The 12,336-nt window shown below is 48.8% G+C and overlaps 1 protein-coding gene across 4 annotated transcripts in view; it reads right to left on the reverse strand.

Annotated features, from left to right (window-relative positions):
* KY (kyphoscoliosis peptidase) overlaps positions 1–12,336 on the reverse strand; it is a 41,023-nt gene that overhangs the window by 7,659 nt on the left and 21,028 nt on the right. For all 4 annotated transcript variants that reach the window (XM_087824622.1, XM_087824621.1, XM_087824620.1 and 1 more), the window contains 3 exons: positions 9,966–10,048; positions 6,824–6,932; positions 5,329–5,446 (listed from right to left, as the gene is read on the reverse strand). In XM_087824622.1, the coding sequence (XP_087680748.1) occupies positions 5,329–5,446; positions 6,824–6,932; positions 9,966–10,048 (310 nt within the window). The remainder of the gene's footprint in view (positions 1–5,328; positions 5,447–6,823; positions 6,933–9,965; positions 10,049–12,336) is intronic.

The raw sequence follows: 12,336 nt of genomic DNA on the forward strand, positions 1-12,336 counted from the left end.
TTCACTATGGGACTGGAGGAAATGTCCCTTATAAAAATGAATGTTTTATCAACAATTAACAGCATATTGGATTAAGTATTACTTATCTATAGCTACATATCATTTGTTGAGAGTCACCGAGGTGAGATGTGGAGCCTGCAGGTGACCACATCCCACCCTGCCAGGGTGCTACTTCACCTGCATGGGATGAGCCCTGTCTCCCATGGCCTGGATCCCCCCCAGGAGGAGAGAGTACAGCACGAACACCTAGGGAGCCCCTGCCTCACTGCACTGCAACGCTGCAGGGGAGGGGGCTGCGGGGGTGCAGGGCCCAGGGGGCTTGTTTTCAGGATGAGGAGACCTGAACATGGTCATAGTCTCATAGAAAATGGCCAGTGAGGGGGGAGGGCCAAAAGCACAATCAGAGATATGGGCAAGGGTTGGGCCTCAACAGGAGGGCTCCACATGCTCAGAGAGGGTGAGGAGAAGAAATGCTGTGAAAAATATTTAGTGAGTTTAGAAACACTCCTGAAGCAGTGCTAATTGACCAGAGCCTATAGAGCTCTGCCGGCAGCGTGTGTGTGTGTGTGTGTGTGTGTGTGTGCGCGCGCACGCACGTGCCCATTCACAGAGGACAAGGGACAGAGTGTGGGCAGAGAGAGCGCAAAAGTCACCTGGGATTCTGGGTGGTTTAAATTTTCTTCTTTGAACTTCTCTATATTTTCTCAATTTTCAATAATGATTATGTGTTACTTTTGGAATTGGAAAAAAAATTCATAAATACTACTTGAAATTACTTTCTTCAGTGAGTTATTTTCCTTCCTTGCCCGGAACATCGGTGCATATTGATTTCTAGTATAATGTGGAGGGAGGGGAGCGGCCTGCATTGCAGTGGGGTGCTCTGAGTGGAGCCATGCACCTCTGGACATGCTGCCGCCCAAGGGTGCCCTCCTGCGGGAGGGGATGAACTGGCAATAAGATTTGAGAACCTGCCCAGGCCTGGTCAGGGGCAGCTCTCGCTCCTGGGGTGCTCCTGGCTGAAGTGGACGGTCACTGGGCTGAGCCAGATCACAGCTCTACTCCCAGCTCCAATGGTCACCTCCAGAGCGACCTTGCCAGGCTTATAATAGGCAAAAAGAAAAGCTGGCATTAAGTGATCTCTAGGGGTTGATTCTCCTCTGACAGGCAGAGGAGAAGATGGGAGGGCCGTGGGGGATGCCTGGGGCAGAATAAAGATGAGAAAAGAAACTCAGCTATAAGCTTATGCCATGCTTGACTATGATATAAGGATATTTTATTACCTGGCAGTAATGCGCAAGATGAATTGGACAAAGCAGTCATAATGTAAAGCATTACTGTTAATATTCCATAATTCTCATGCCAAATTGTGGGACTAGTAATTCCAGCTGCTGGTAGCTAGTCAGGATAACCCATGACCATTTCATGCCATCAAAGATCACTGACTGTATACACTATGAGCCAAGCACTGTGCCAAGCACCAGGGAATTACATCATATCATATCATATCATATCATCATATCATATCATATCATCATATCATATCATATCATATCATATCATATCATATCATATCATATCATATCATATCATATCATCATATCATATATCATATCATATCATATATCATATTATATCATATCCTACAATATAATAAAATACAATATTCCAAAAATAAAGCTCACTGGCTATCCTGGATGTGCTCGTAGTTAGAAGTTGGAAGAGGGAGTAGATACGTGAACCATCACTAAAATGCTACTGATAAGCTCTCCAGAGGTTCAGAGGAGACAGAGGTTCAGAGAAGGAGGCTGACTTGCCTGGGGACACACAGCCAGTCAGTGGCCAAAGCAGCACCAGGACTCTGCTGTCCTAACGCCCAGTTTGGGAGGCTTTGCCTTGCACCAGCCATTTTGTTCACCAAGATATGTTTTAATCTATAAATTTATGGGAGGTATACAGAGCATAATTAAAAGGTGGTTTGCTATAGTGATATAATTCATATTTGTGAGCACTATCCTTTGAAAAACACAGGCTGGGGGATGTTAAATGCCTCTTTTGGAGGCCTTATACGACAGTCAGATTTGGGGATAATTTCAGGTTATCCAATGTATTTGCTTCTCTCAGGAGGCTGAGAAGGCCACTCTGCAGTTTTGAGCCCTTTAGAAGCAAGAGATGTTTTGGGATCACTCGGGACATCATGCGAGGAAGAAGCATGTCACTGTGCTTGCTCTCTGTGACAGATGAAGGATGGATGGGAAACCGACTGACATCTGATTGGTGACAATCAATCCCCTCAGCATCAAAGCCTCAAACTGGTAATAAGCTCCTGGCCTTATCAAGTCTCTGGAAAACCTGCTAGCTGGTGCTAGAGCTGTGATAACGGGGTGAGGGAATGTACTAGAGGCTGACTCAGGGGCAGGAATCTGGGGAATTGAACTTGGCCCTGCAAGGAAATTAAGCAGAATTCATTAAGGCTGTGACAACTGAGCAAAGGGAAAGACATTAATGCTGGATGATAGAAAGTCAGAAAGAAAGTGGACCAGCAGTTACAAGCAATAGCACCAACAAATAACCCCCCATCAGTTACGTACGAAAGATGGTGAGGAAATGAATGATTTTGAGAAAATATCTGAGTTCCCCACCAAATTACTTTATTAAATCAGTCTTTAATGAGGCCATTGCAGGGAGGCAGAATGGACTGGCAGCAGTAATGATGGCCGTGTGGGTACAACTCTTGCTAAGAGGACATTCTGACAACTGGGCAGGGATAAATCAGCAAGTGTGGATTGCATGTCTTCGGTTATTAAGGAATCAGCTAATGAATTTACCAAACCTTCGACAGTTATTTTAAAGGTAAAGGGAATTAGGGAAGTGATGTATAGATGAAGTTACTGATCTTTAAAGCAAAAGTTAAAAGAATTCCAGGACCTGGGAGCTATTGTTAAACATCCCTGGCAATGTGAGGAGTCTTGCACCTGGGAACTGCCACGTTGGGGCCTAACTTTAAATGATGTAAAACATTGGGATGTGTTTTAATGATCAGCCGCAGGCCGGGATCTGGCCATTGTTAAGCCGCTGGACCAGGCCAAAAAGTTGACAGTTTCACTTGAGGCAAGTGTCAGTTTTCTGAGTCGCTGGGAGTCTAGATGAGTCTGTAGGGAAGTTCCACAGAGCAGAACCACTTCCATACTCAAGAAAGACAAGAAAGCTTAAAAACCAACAATCCCAAAGTCCGTTCAGCAAACCCCAAACTGCATGTCCTCGTTTAGTCCTACAGTCCTGCCAGTAGGCAACGCAGTCCCAGTGTACAGACGAGGAAACTGAGGCTCTGAGAGGTTAAGTGCCTTCCAAAAGGAATTAAACTAACAAGTGGTAAATTAAGGACTGGGAAGCTGAGGACTGGGGCAGCCTTCCTGGCTGTAAGCCTGGCACTCCTCCACCATGCTAGAAAGCTTGTACTGGGTACAGAAGCATATAGTCTATGACTTGAAAAACCCACGTGTTTTCACATTTGCAAATGCAGATGAAAATAATTACGGTCTGAAAAATGCTACACACAAGTAGAGCTGCAGTCCGATCAATGGTTATTCCATATTTAAAAAAAGAATAAGTCCATTTTGTACAAGTATGCTGGAATGGCCTGTCCTTTCCTGTCTTTGAGGGCCTACTATGTGCAGGATTCTGAGATGGGTGGTCATAGGTGAAGCAGAGGGGGTGGCTAACGACATATGAAGACATATAACCCCCCTGGACATATGAGAGGAAATGAGTAGAGGTTAACACCTCTAGGGGGGAACAAAGTCCAGAGAGGAACATGACAGAATGTTCTCTCTGTGTGGTAGGATTCAGAGTAATTTAATTTGCTTGGTTTTGCTTCTGTGCACTTTATACATCACCTATAATTAACAAGTATATTTTTAATTTAGAAAACTTATTTAATGAAAGCATAAGGCAAGACATGAGCTTGTGGATAAGGTGTGCTGAGGAGGTCCTGGCATGGGGCCCGGAAGGAGCATTAGGGAGAGGGGAGCGGAGTGAGCTCAGGAAGTGTGGGCGGCATCCAAGGGCGCAGGGCTGGAAGGGTGGTGAGGCCAGATTCTGGAGGACTTTACAGGACAGTCTTGCTCAGGAACCTGGGGCCCGAGGAGCCTTGGTAGAGGGCTGGAGAGGATCCCAGCTCCTGAAGAAGCCCAAAGGCATGTGGGGGCACCTAGGTCTGGGGTGGGGGTGGCGATGGGAATGTTAGGGATGGTGAGGGTTGCTCTGTCCTGGTTGCCTCTGGGGCTGTGGTCTCAGGGGTGGGTCTTGGAGGCAGGGGAAGGGAAAAGCAGGAGGGCCAGAGCACCATGGGGGGCAGGTGGTAATGGGGAACGTGGAGGTCAGACGGGGAATGGGTGGCGTGGGTGTCTAATGGAGTAGGACACCTTGTTGACGTCGGTGCAAAACAGACACATCACAGCTGTCTGTCTCTGGACTCTAAGTGTTGCTTGCTACACTTGGTCTGAGGACTCGCCACCTGCAGTGCTGGGGCTGACATCTCGGTGCCTCCGCAGACCCAATCTCAGAGGGTCCGTCCCTGTGGAGGGGGCTTTCCAGCTGCCCCTGGGGCTGGCTGATCGTTTCCTGGGGAACCCAGAAGGCTCAGAGAGCAGGCAGAGGAAGCTTCAGGGATCAGTGGGGCTTCCTCAGCCTTGAGTCTGTCTCGAGGTCACCCAGACCGGGCAATGATGACTCCAAACACAAATGATTTCCTTACCGGCCACTCAGCCATTGTCCCCCTACCCAGGCAACCTGGCCAGGCGCTCACTCCCACAGTAATGAAAATGGAGCCCAAAGGCTCTAAGACAGATGCTGCTTCCTAGTTATTCAGCTTTTCCAACTGACAACTCTTTTCAGGTGGAAGTTTTTTTTTGTTTCCCCCGAGAGAGGCCCCCTGTGCCAGACTTGAGGACAAGCCTTTCACAGTCCCCTTGGCGTCAGCAGCCACTGTCCTCCTGTTCCCAAATCTGCCATTCTTCTAACCTTCAGCTGCACAGAGATGAGAGAAGGTGGAAAAAGGGCCTTTTATAACCAAATTATTTCTGTGCATTCATCTGCCATTATGTTAATGCATCGCGAAGCCTGGCAGATGGTACAAAGTCAATTACGCTGGTGTTAAAATGGGAGAAATTGACCTTTTCAGGACTCACTTGGATTCCAGAGCAGAGTTTGCAAACTCAGGTTTCAAGACTGGCATGTGGGCGAAGGCACACAGCACTTTGGAAGAGGGGAGGGATGGGTGGCAGTTGTCAGCCCCATGACTGCCTGCTTTTTGCAGGATCCCTCTGGTACCTGCACATTTTCTCAAAGAGCCCGGCGTAGCCATCACAGTTGGTCTTCTGGGTCCGCAGGATGTTGCTGGGTTTGAAGGCCTGGCGGTCCTTCTCCTGGGCAGCCTCGATGTCGTATTCTAGAGGGCAGAGTAGGAGGCTGTGAGGAACCAGGTCACTGAGGCAGATGCAGAGGAGGAGGGGGCCCAAAGCCTGTGGCATGGCCCCTGCCCTCGGCTGTGCTTTCAGCAGCATTTGGGCTGGCCTCTCTCAGGCCTGGGAGAAGAATTGGGGCTAGGGGGTTCTGCACACTTGTTCCCACCACCACACAGCTCTGCAGGCCAGTCCAGTGAAGCTGCTCCCATCTCTGCTGCGGCCCCCAAAGCCGAGGCCTCACATTGACCCACAGGGGGCGCTGATCTACAGTCAAAGCTTGCCCCAAATAGAGAAGACTGCTCTCCTGCAGCCTGTCACTGCACTAAAAAGAGAGCTTGAGGCCCAGGGTGAGGCCCTGGGGCACAGTGGCCACTGAGGGCACAAATGATGTACGTGTGTGTGTGTGTGTGTGTGTGTGTGTGTGTGCAGTAAAAAAGTCCTACCAAATATTCTGTTTCTGATCCTGCCCCCTTAAGGCCCAGGCTGAGATGCTCGGGTTCAGGTGGGAGCAGATGGCCCCTCAGGCCTATGTCACAGCCCCTACCTGTGTCAGGTGAGTTCATCCAAGCTGCATCTCTAACTGCTACTTCAGGAAGACAAAGTAAAAGCCCAGTGTTAGCAGGTCAGGAGAGCCCCCTGGGTCATTATGTCACAGGGAAATCAGTGAAAGTCCACCCACCATCTGGTACTTCCATCCACTTCAAAGGGCAGCATCCATTATCCTCTTAGCAACCACCTGTGGGCCTTGGCTTGGCTTGACCTAGTCAGACTCCCAAGATGGTCCTGTGAAGAGCTGTAGGCAGCTGCACAGGCCCAGGCCCCCTGAGGTGGTTCTGGGAACTGGGCTGAGACCAGTGACTGAAGTTGCCAATGTGGGAACAGGAGCAGGGAGAGGAGAGCCCACTCTTCCTGGCACTGCTACTTTAAGCAAATTATGGTTGTAATAACTTTCCAAACAGTTGTGACTCCTCCCCAACTGATGATCATCTGTTTTGAAGATGGTCTGTCCTGGGTTCTCATCTCTCTAGAGCAGGTTTACTAGGAAGCCAAAACTGAGGGCAGGGGATACTGGGTAAAGAGCCTCAGCTCTGGCCACTGGCTGTAGGAAAAGGGCCATGTGGGATCCGTCCCCCCCCACCAAATGACCCTTCATGGAGACTGTTAACACATGGTGACCTTTATTCTGCTTGGTTAGTCTTAGCTTATTCAATCTAGCCATCTGGGAACCCTTGTCCTCCGTCTTTCATCTTTCATGCTCACTGGTGATTGAGTGAGTCCCAGAGTTACTGCCCTGGGAACAGGGGCCTGCAAGGAGTGGCATCAAGGGGTCCTAGAACCAGTAACAACACAAGTGGTCCTACCTATGTGGTGGCATATCCAGATCCAGATGGCACGGACCCTCTCCAGGTCACTGTGGGCCTCTTGGAGCAGGTCATTCACCAGCTCATCCAGGCCACTCTTGACTGTCACCTAGGGAGTGGGAAGGGTGTGTTGTGTCAGGGCCTAGATGAGGGCTGCGGGGCGCCCAGCACCCTGACACTTAGTCAGTGCTGCCTTTCCTCCAGGCAGAGAAGGTGGAGGAGGGGGCCCAGAGGGACAAAGCCTGGGCTGAATACAGCCATTGGTAGGGGGACTGGACATGGTGGGTAGTGCTGACCAGCTGAATCACTGGCCCTAGAGACACTATATCTTTTCTTTGTAGAATTTGGGACCAGCCAGGTTGGTATATAGTAATGGTCAATACTACCCAAAACAATCTACAGATTTAACAGAATCTCTATAAAATTCCAAAAGCCTTTTTTGCAGAAATGGAAAAACTAGTCTTCAAATTCATATAGAATTGTAAGGGGCTGGAATAGCCAAAACAATTTTGAAAAAAGAACGAAGTTGGAGAACTCACATTTCTGTATCTTGAAACTTACTACAATGCTACAGTAATCAAAATAGTGTGGTACTGACATAAGGATCATACAGACCAATGGAACAGAATTGAGAGTTCAGAAATAAACTCATAATACATCTATGGCTAATTGACTTTTGACAAGGGTGCCAAGTTCATTCAATAAGGGAAAGAATAGTCTCTTTAACAAATCATGTTGAACAACTGGATATCCATATGCAAAAGGATAAAGTAAAACCCTACCTCACACCATATAAAAAATTCACTCAAAAAGGATCAGTGACCAACACATAAAAACTTAAACTATGAAACTCTTAGAAGACAACACAGGGGTAAGTCATCATGACCTTGGATTTGGTAATGAATTCTTAGATATGATAACAAAAGCATAAGGTACAAAAGAAAAAATAGGTTAATTGGGCTTCATAATAATAAAAAACTTCTGTGCATCAAAGCACATTATTAAGAAAGTGAAAAGACAACTTACAGAATGGGAGAAAATATTTGCAAATCATATATCTGATAAGGATTTAATATCCAGAATATATAAAGAACTCCTACAACTCAACAACAAAAAGACAACCCAACTTTAAAATGGGCAAAGGACTTGAATATACATTTCTCCAAAGATATATAAATGGCCAATAAGCACATGAAAAGATGCTCAACATCATTAGTCACTAGGGAAATGCAAATCAAAACCACAAAGAGATACCACTTCACACCTACTAGGATGGCTAGAGTAAAAAAGATAGACAAGAAGTGTTGGCAAGAACGTTGAGAAATCAGAACCCTGTACATTGCTGGTGGGAATGTAAAATGATGCAGCTGTTGTGGAAAACAGTTTGGCTGTTCCTCAAAAAGTTAAACATAGAACTACCATATGATCCAGTAATTCCACTCCTAGGTACATACACAAAATAACTGAAGACAGGGGCTCAAACAGATACTTGTTCACAAACGTTCATTGCAGTATTATTCACAAAAGTTGAAAGACAGGAACCACCCAGTGTCCATCACAGATGAATGGGTAAATAAAATGTGATTCATCCATTAAAAGGAATGAAGTTCTGATACGTGTTACAATATGAATGACCCTTGAAAACATGACACTAAGTGAAGTAAATCAACCATAAAAGGACACATATTGTATGATTCTACTTATATGACATATCTGGAATGGGTAAACTCACAGAGACAGTAAGTAAATCAGAGGTTACCAGGGGCTGGAGGGAGGGAGAATGGGAATTTCTTGCTCAATGGGTATAGAGTTTCTGATTTTGGAAGTAGATAGTGGTGATGGATGTACAACACTGTGGATGTAATTAATGCCACTTCCAAATGATTAAAAAGGCAATTTTATATTATACATATTTTACCACAGTTTAAAAAAAGAAAGGAAAAAATTATGTTTTGTCACAGGGGCCCTCAGGAGGAAGCAGGGCTGGGGCTGCTGAATGGGCACTGACCCTGTTCAATCTTGCTAGAGAAGTTGGGGCAACTGGAAGATTTGTGGGGTCACCATTGCCCACAAGTCTTTCAGGCCCGACCCTAGAGTATTCCTTGACCTATTCTTTCCTGGAGCTGTCCCACTGCTCATATTGGAACTCCAGGACTCACCCTCTGACCACAAGGAGACATCATGGCCCCTCTTTTGTCTCCCACTCGCCCAGCTGCTCTGCTTCTTTTTTTTCTATGTCCTGCTCCGACTCCATAGTCCTTGTCTTTGTTCTTCTCCCAGGGCCTAGAACACATTGCAGGCCCACACTATGGCCTGGTTGATGCCTGATTTAACCCCAAACTTGTGGCTTCTGGTCCACTGGTCCCCACCCTTGGCCCTACATGGGCCTGGCTGGCTCTGGCTGTCCACTGCTCTGTGGCCATGCCTGTGGCCTCAGCTGGGTTTCTGGCACTGCTCTGAGCCTGGCCAGCAGCCTATAGATGACTTCCTGGCTTACCAGCTTAGGATGGCTCATTCTGATGTCACCAGCGGGACTAGCTCCTTGGCCCTTCCAATCAGATTCTCTGTGGTGAGGGTCCCTCTTGGCTCCCATGACCCCAGTGTGCTCCTAGTGCTTCAGCTCTTGTAACCGCCCCTCTCCACCCACATACCACATGTGTCCAGGCCCAGAGACGTGAGAGCTTAGCAGCCTACATGCTCCAGGATGAGCTTGGCTATAGGCACAGTAGGTGCTGGCCATCTGCATCTGTGGTCCTTCCCCACCCTCTTGCTCTGCTCTTTCTGAGCTGGGGCTGGCATAGTTCAGTAGTAGCAATGCCCAGCTGAGCAGGGAGAGGGCAGGATAGGGCTGGCCAGATGGAACTGCCAATGTGGTGGCTGCAGGGTGTGCAGCTTCAGGTGGGAGCATCAGGATCATGGGTGGTGTGTGTGGGGAGATGGAATGGCATTTGGTCCTGGGCAGGGGCCTGCTGCCTTGGGCTGTCCATCCCCCGTCCATACACTGTGAAAAGGCACCCTGGGCCATCCATCCAAAGGACTCAGGATACATTCAGGAGGGACCTGGAGAAAGGCTGTGCTATCCTGGCTTGGGGAACTCCAAGCCACCCTGGGGACCTGTAGGCAGAGGGGCCAGCTCTCCTACCTGTGAGGCATAGGTGTCCAGTTTCTCAAACTGCCTCAGGTCCAGGGGCATGGATTTCAGGCTGGACCGATCCCAGGGGTAGGCTGGAAACACAGGGAAGCTTGGTCAGCCACTGAGACCTGTTGAAGATGGCTGCCTGGCTCAGGACTCCCTGTCTTTTTGAGAATCTGTGCCTGCCCGACCTTCTGCATGATTCCCGGAACCTGCAACTCTGCTCCTAAGAGCTGTACCTCCTAGAAAGGTTCCTTGGTCAAACTGGTCTGGGAACTATGGCAACTCCTCTTATCATCTTGGAGGCTCACAGGGAACATAAGCCTATGTGCAGAGCTTATGAAACCATCAGTAAAGAAACTAGTTTCTCCTCAATGAACTCACAGGCCCTGGACAGACTGGTGATGAAATCCCTTCTCCCACCATTTAGTTTTCTGCAGGATCCCTGCTCACGTTTCCAGAAAGGAGTGGTCTGTGGGAAGCGTCCAGGCAATGCTGCCAGTCCCTGATGAGCTCAGGGAGGGAGGGTCTGTGCCAGGGCCATGGTGCTGCACAGCACTCTGGGTGTGGGAAGGGGGCAGGGTGGAGCCAGGTCATCTGGGTATCTGTAAGTTGAGGTGGTTTGGCACTCAGATAGGTTTCTTTCTTGCCCCTTTGTTAGATGGAGCCTGGAGCCAAGTGTTCTGACAACAGGCACCCAAGGAACTGTGAGGAGGTAGCTGAGGGACGCTGGGCCTCAGAGTCACTCATGTATGTCCTGCCTTTCTCATAGAAAGCCTGGACACAGGACAGGCCCAGTCAGGTGCTGCAGGGCCAACTGACCAGAGGTGAGACCAACCAATGGATGGGCAGCAACCTCCTGTCCCAGCCCAGAAGAGAGCCTGGGATCTGGCAAGGTCCTCTTATTCAAGGCCCCCTGAGCCAAGCTGACCAAAGTCAGGCAGCTGGGTGAGAGGAGGGAGAGGGTGAGAGGAGGACAGGGCCATCGATCCCCGACTCCTGTGGACCTACCCAACTCTCAGCCAGCCATCTCGGGAGCCTCCAAATGTTGGGTGAGTAAGGACACCAGAATGCAACAGCAAGCCCAGGAGGAGTAGAGTGATGTGGAGAAATGCCCAGTGTGGCAGTACAAGGTGTGGGTTCTAGCTGGGGCCCAACCTCCACCTCAATGGGGGGCACTGGACTCAGCCACGGCCTCAAGCACACATCTATGGGACACCTGGGAGGGTGAATGAGATGGTGGGTCACGGTGTAAGGTCAGTGTCCCTCTGTTCCTGGAGGATGAAGGATGGGGTCCTCTGCAAGCAGGTGCAGGAGACCGGGCATGAAGCCTCTGTGCCCTGTGCATTTGCCCACACTTCCCATAAGGGCTGTGAGAGCCCTGTACCTTGGTGCTATAGACCCAAGAGGTGTGATGAAAAGGAGAGGATGGGGTGTCACCACCAGCCCTGGCCTGAGCTGCTCCTTGACCCCTCTTGGCCAACGCTAGATGAGAGGCTCTGTCAGCTGGTTAGGCAGCTAGTTAAGTTCAGCTGTCAGGAGCAGGCCACATGGGTCCTTCTGCATCTCCCCACCGCTCCAAAGTCCCTACCATGAAGCTGTGGCCTCACTCAGCAACCTGACATTTTCTTTCTTCTTCTGTTCCTTCTATGAGGGCTACAACATTTCTTGGACCCCACACCCCAAATCCTGCTGTCCTGCACAATCTTGCATTAGAGCTCGCATGAAGCCCAGCACCATTGTGGCTACTACTCTGGTGCCGGAACTGGGACTTCTTGTCTCCCATTGCTTAGGTCACCATCAGCCCCTATCCTGTGTGGTCCCAGCGCAGCTCTGGCCCAGCCACCCCCTCAGAAGGGCACTGGGACATGGTGGCAGGCCCTGCTGAGCTCCCCCACTTCTCAGTGCCCTCTCCCTTCATGGAATCTGTCTCCTACCATTCTCTGACAAAGGCTATCAGGGTGACCTAAGTGGATCTGAAGGGGACTTGCACATCAGACAATTTCTGCTCAGTACAGCTCTGCAAATGGGGTCTCCCTGCCCCCATTTAGAAGAAAGATGGCATTTTAAAAATGAGACTGAAATCTAGAAGTTTTACCCTTTCTTGGTTCTGTTTTACAATACCTGAACATTAAGATTACCCATAATGATTTATGCCTCGTTAAGTTTACCGTCTGAGCAGATTATATATGTCCAAATATGATTTTGCACAAATACATTTAAAATACCAGTGGCATTAACTAAATTATTCTCATTGTAAAGCAAAACAATGGGAAGAAGTGCCAAACCTTACCAAACCTTAGGTGCTACCTGGTCTACTGGGGGGAAACTGAGGCCCAGGAAAGGTGAGCGGGAAACAAAAGCAGGATTCAAACCCAGG

This window comes from Miniopterus natalensis, chromosome 15 (assembly GCF_054644295.1).
Source record: "Miniopterus natalensis isolate mMinNat1 chromosome 15, mMinNat1.hap1, whole genome shotgun sequence".
Taxonomy (NCBI): domain Eukaryota; kingdom Metazoa; phylum Chordata; class Mammalia; order Chiroptera; family Miniopteridae; genus Miniopterus; species Miniopterus natalensis.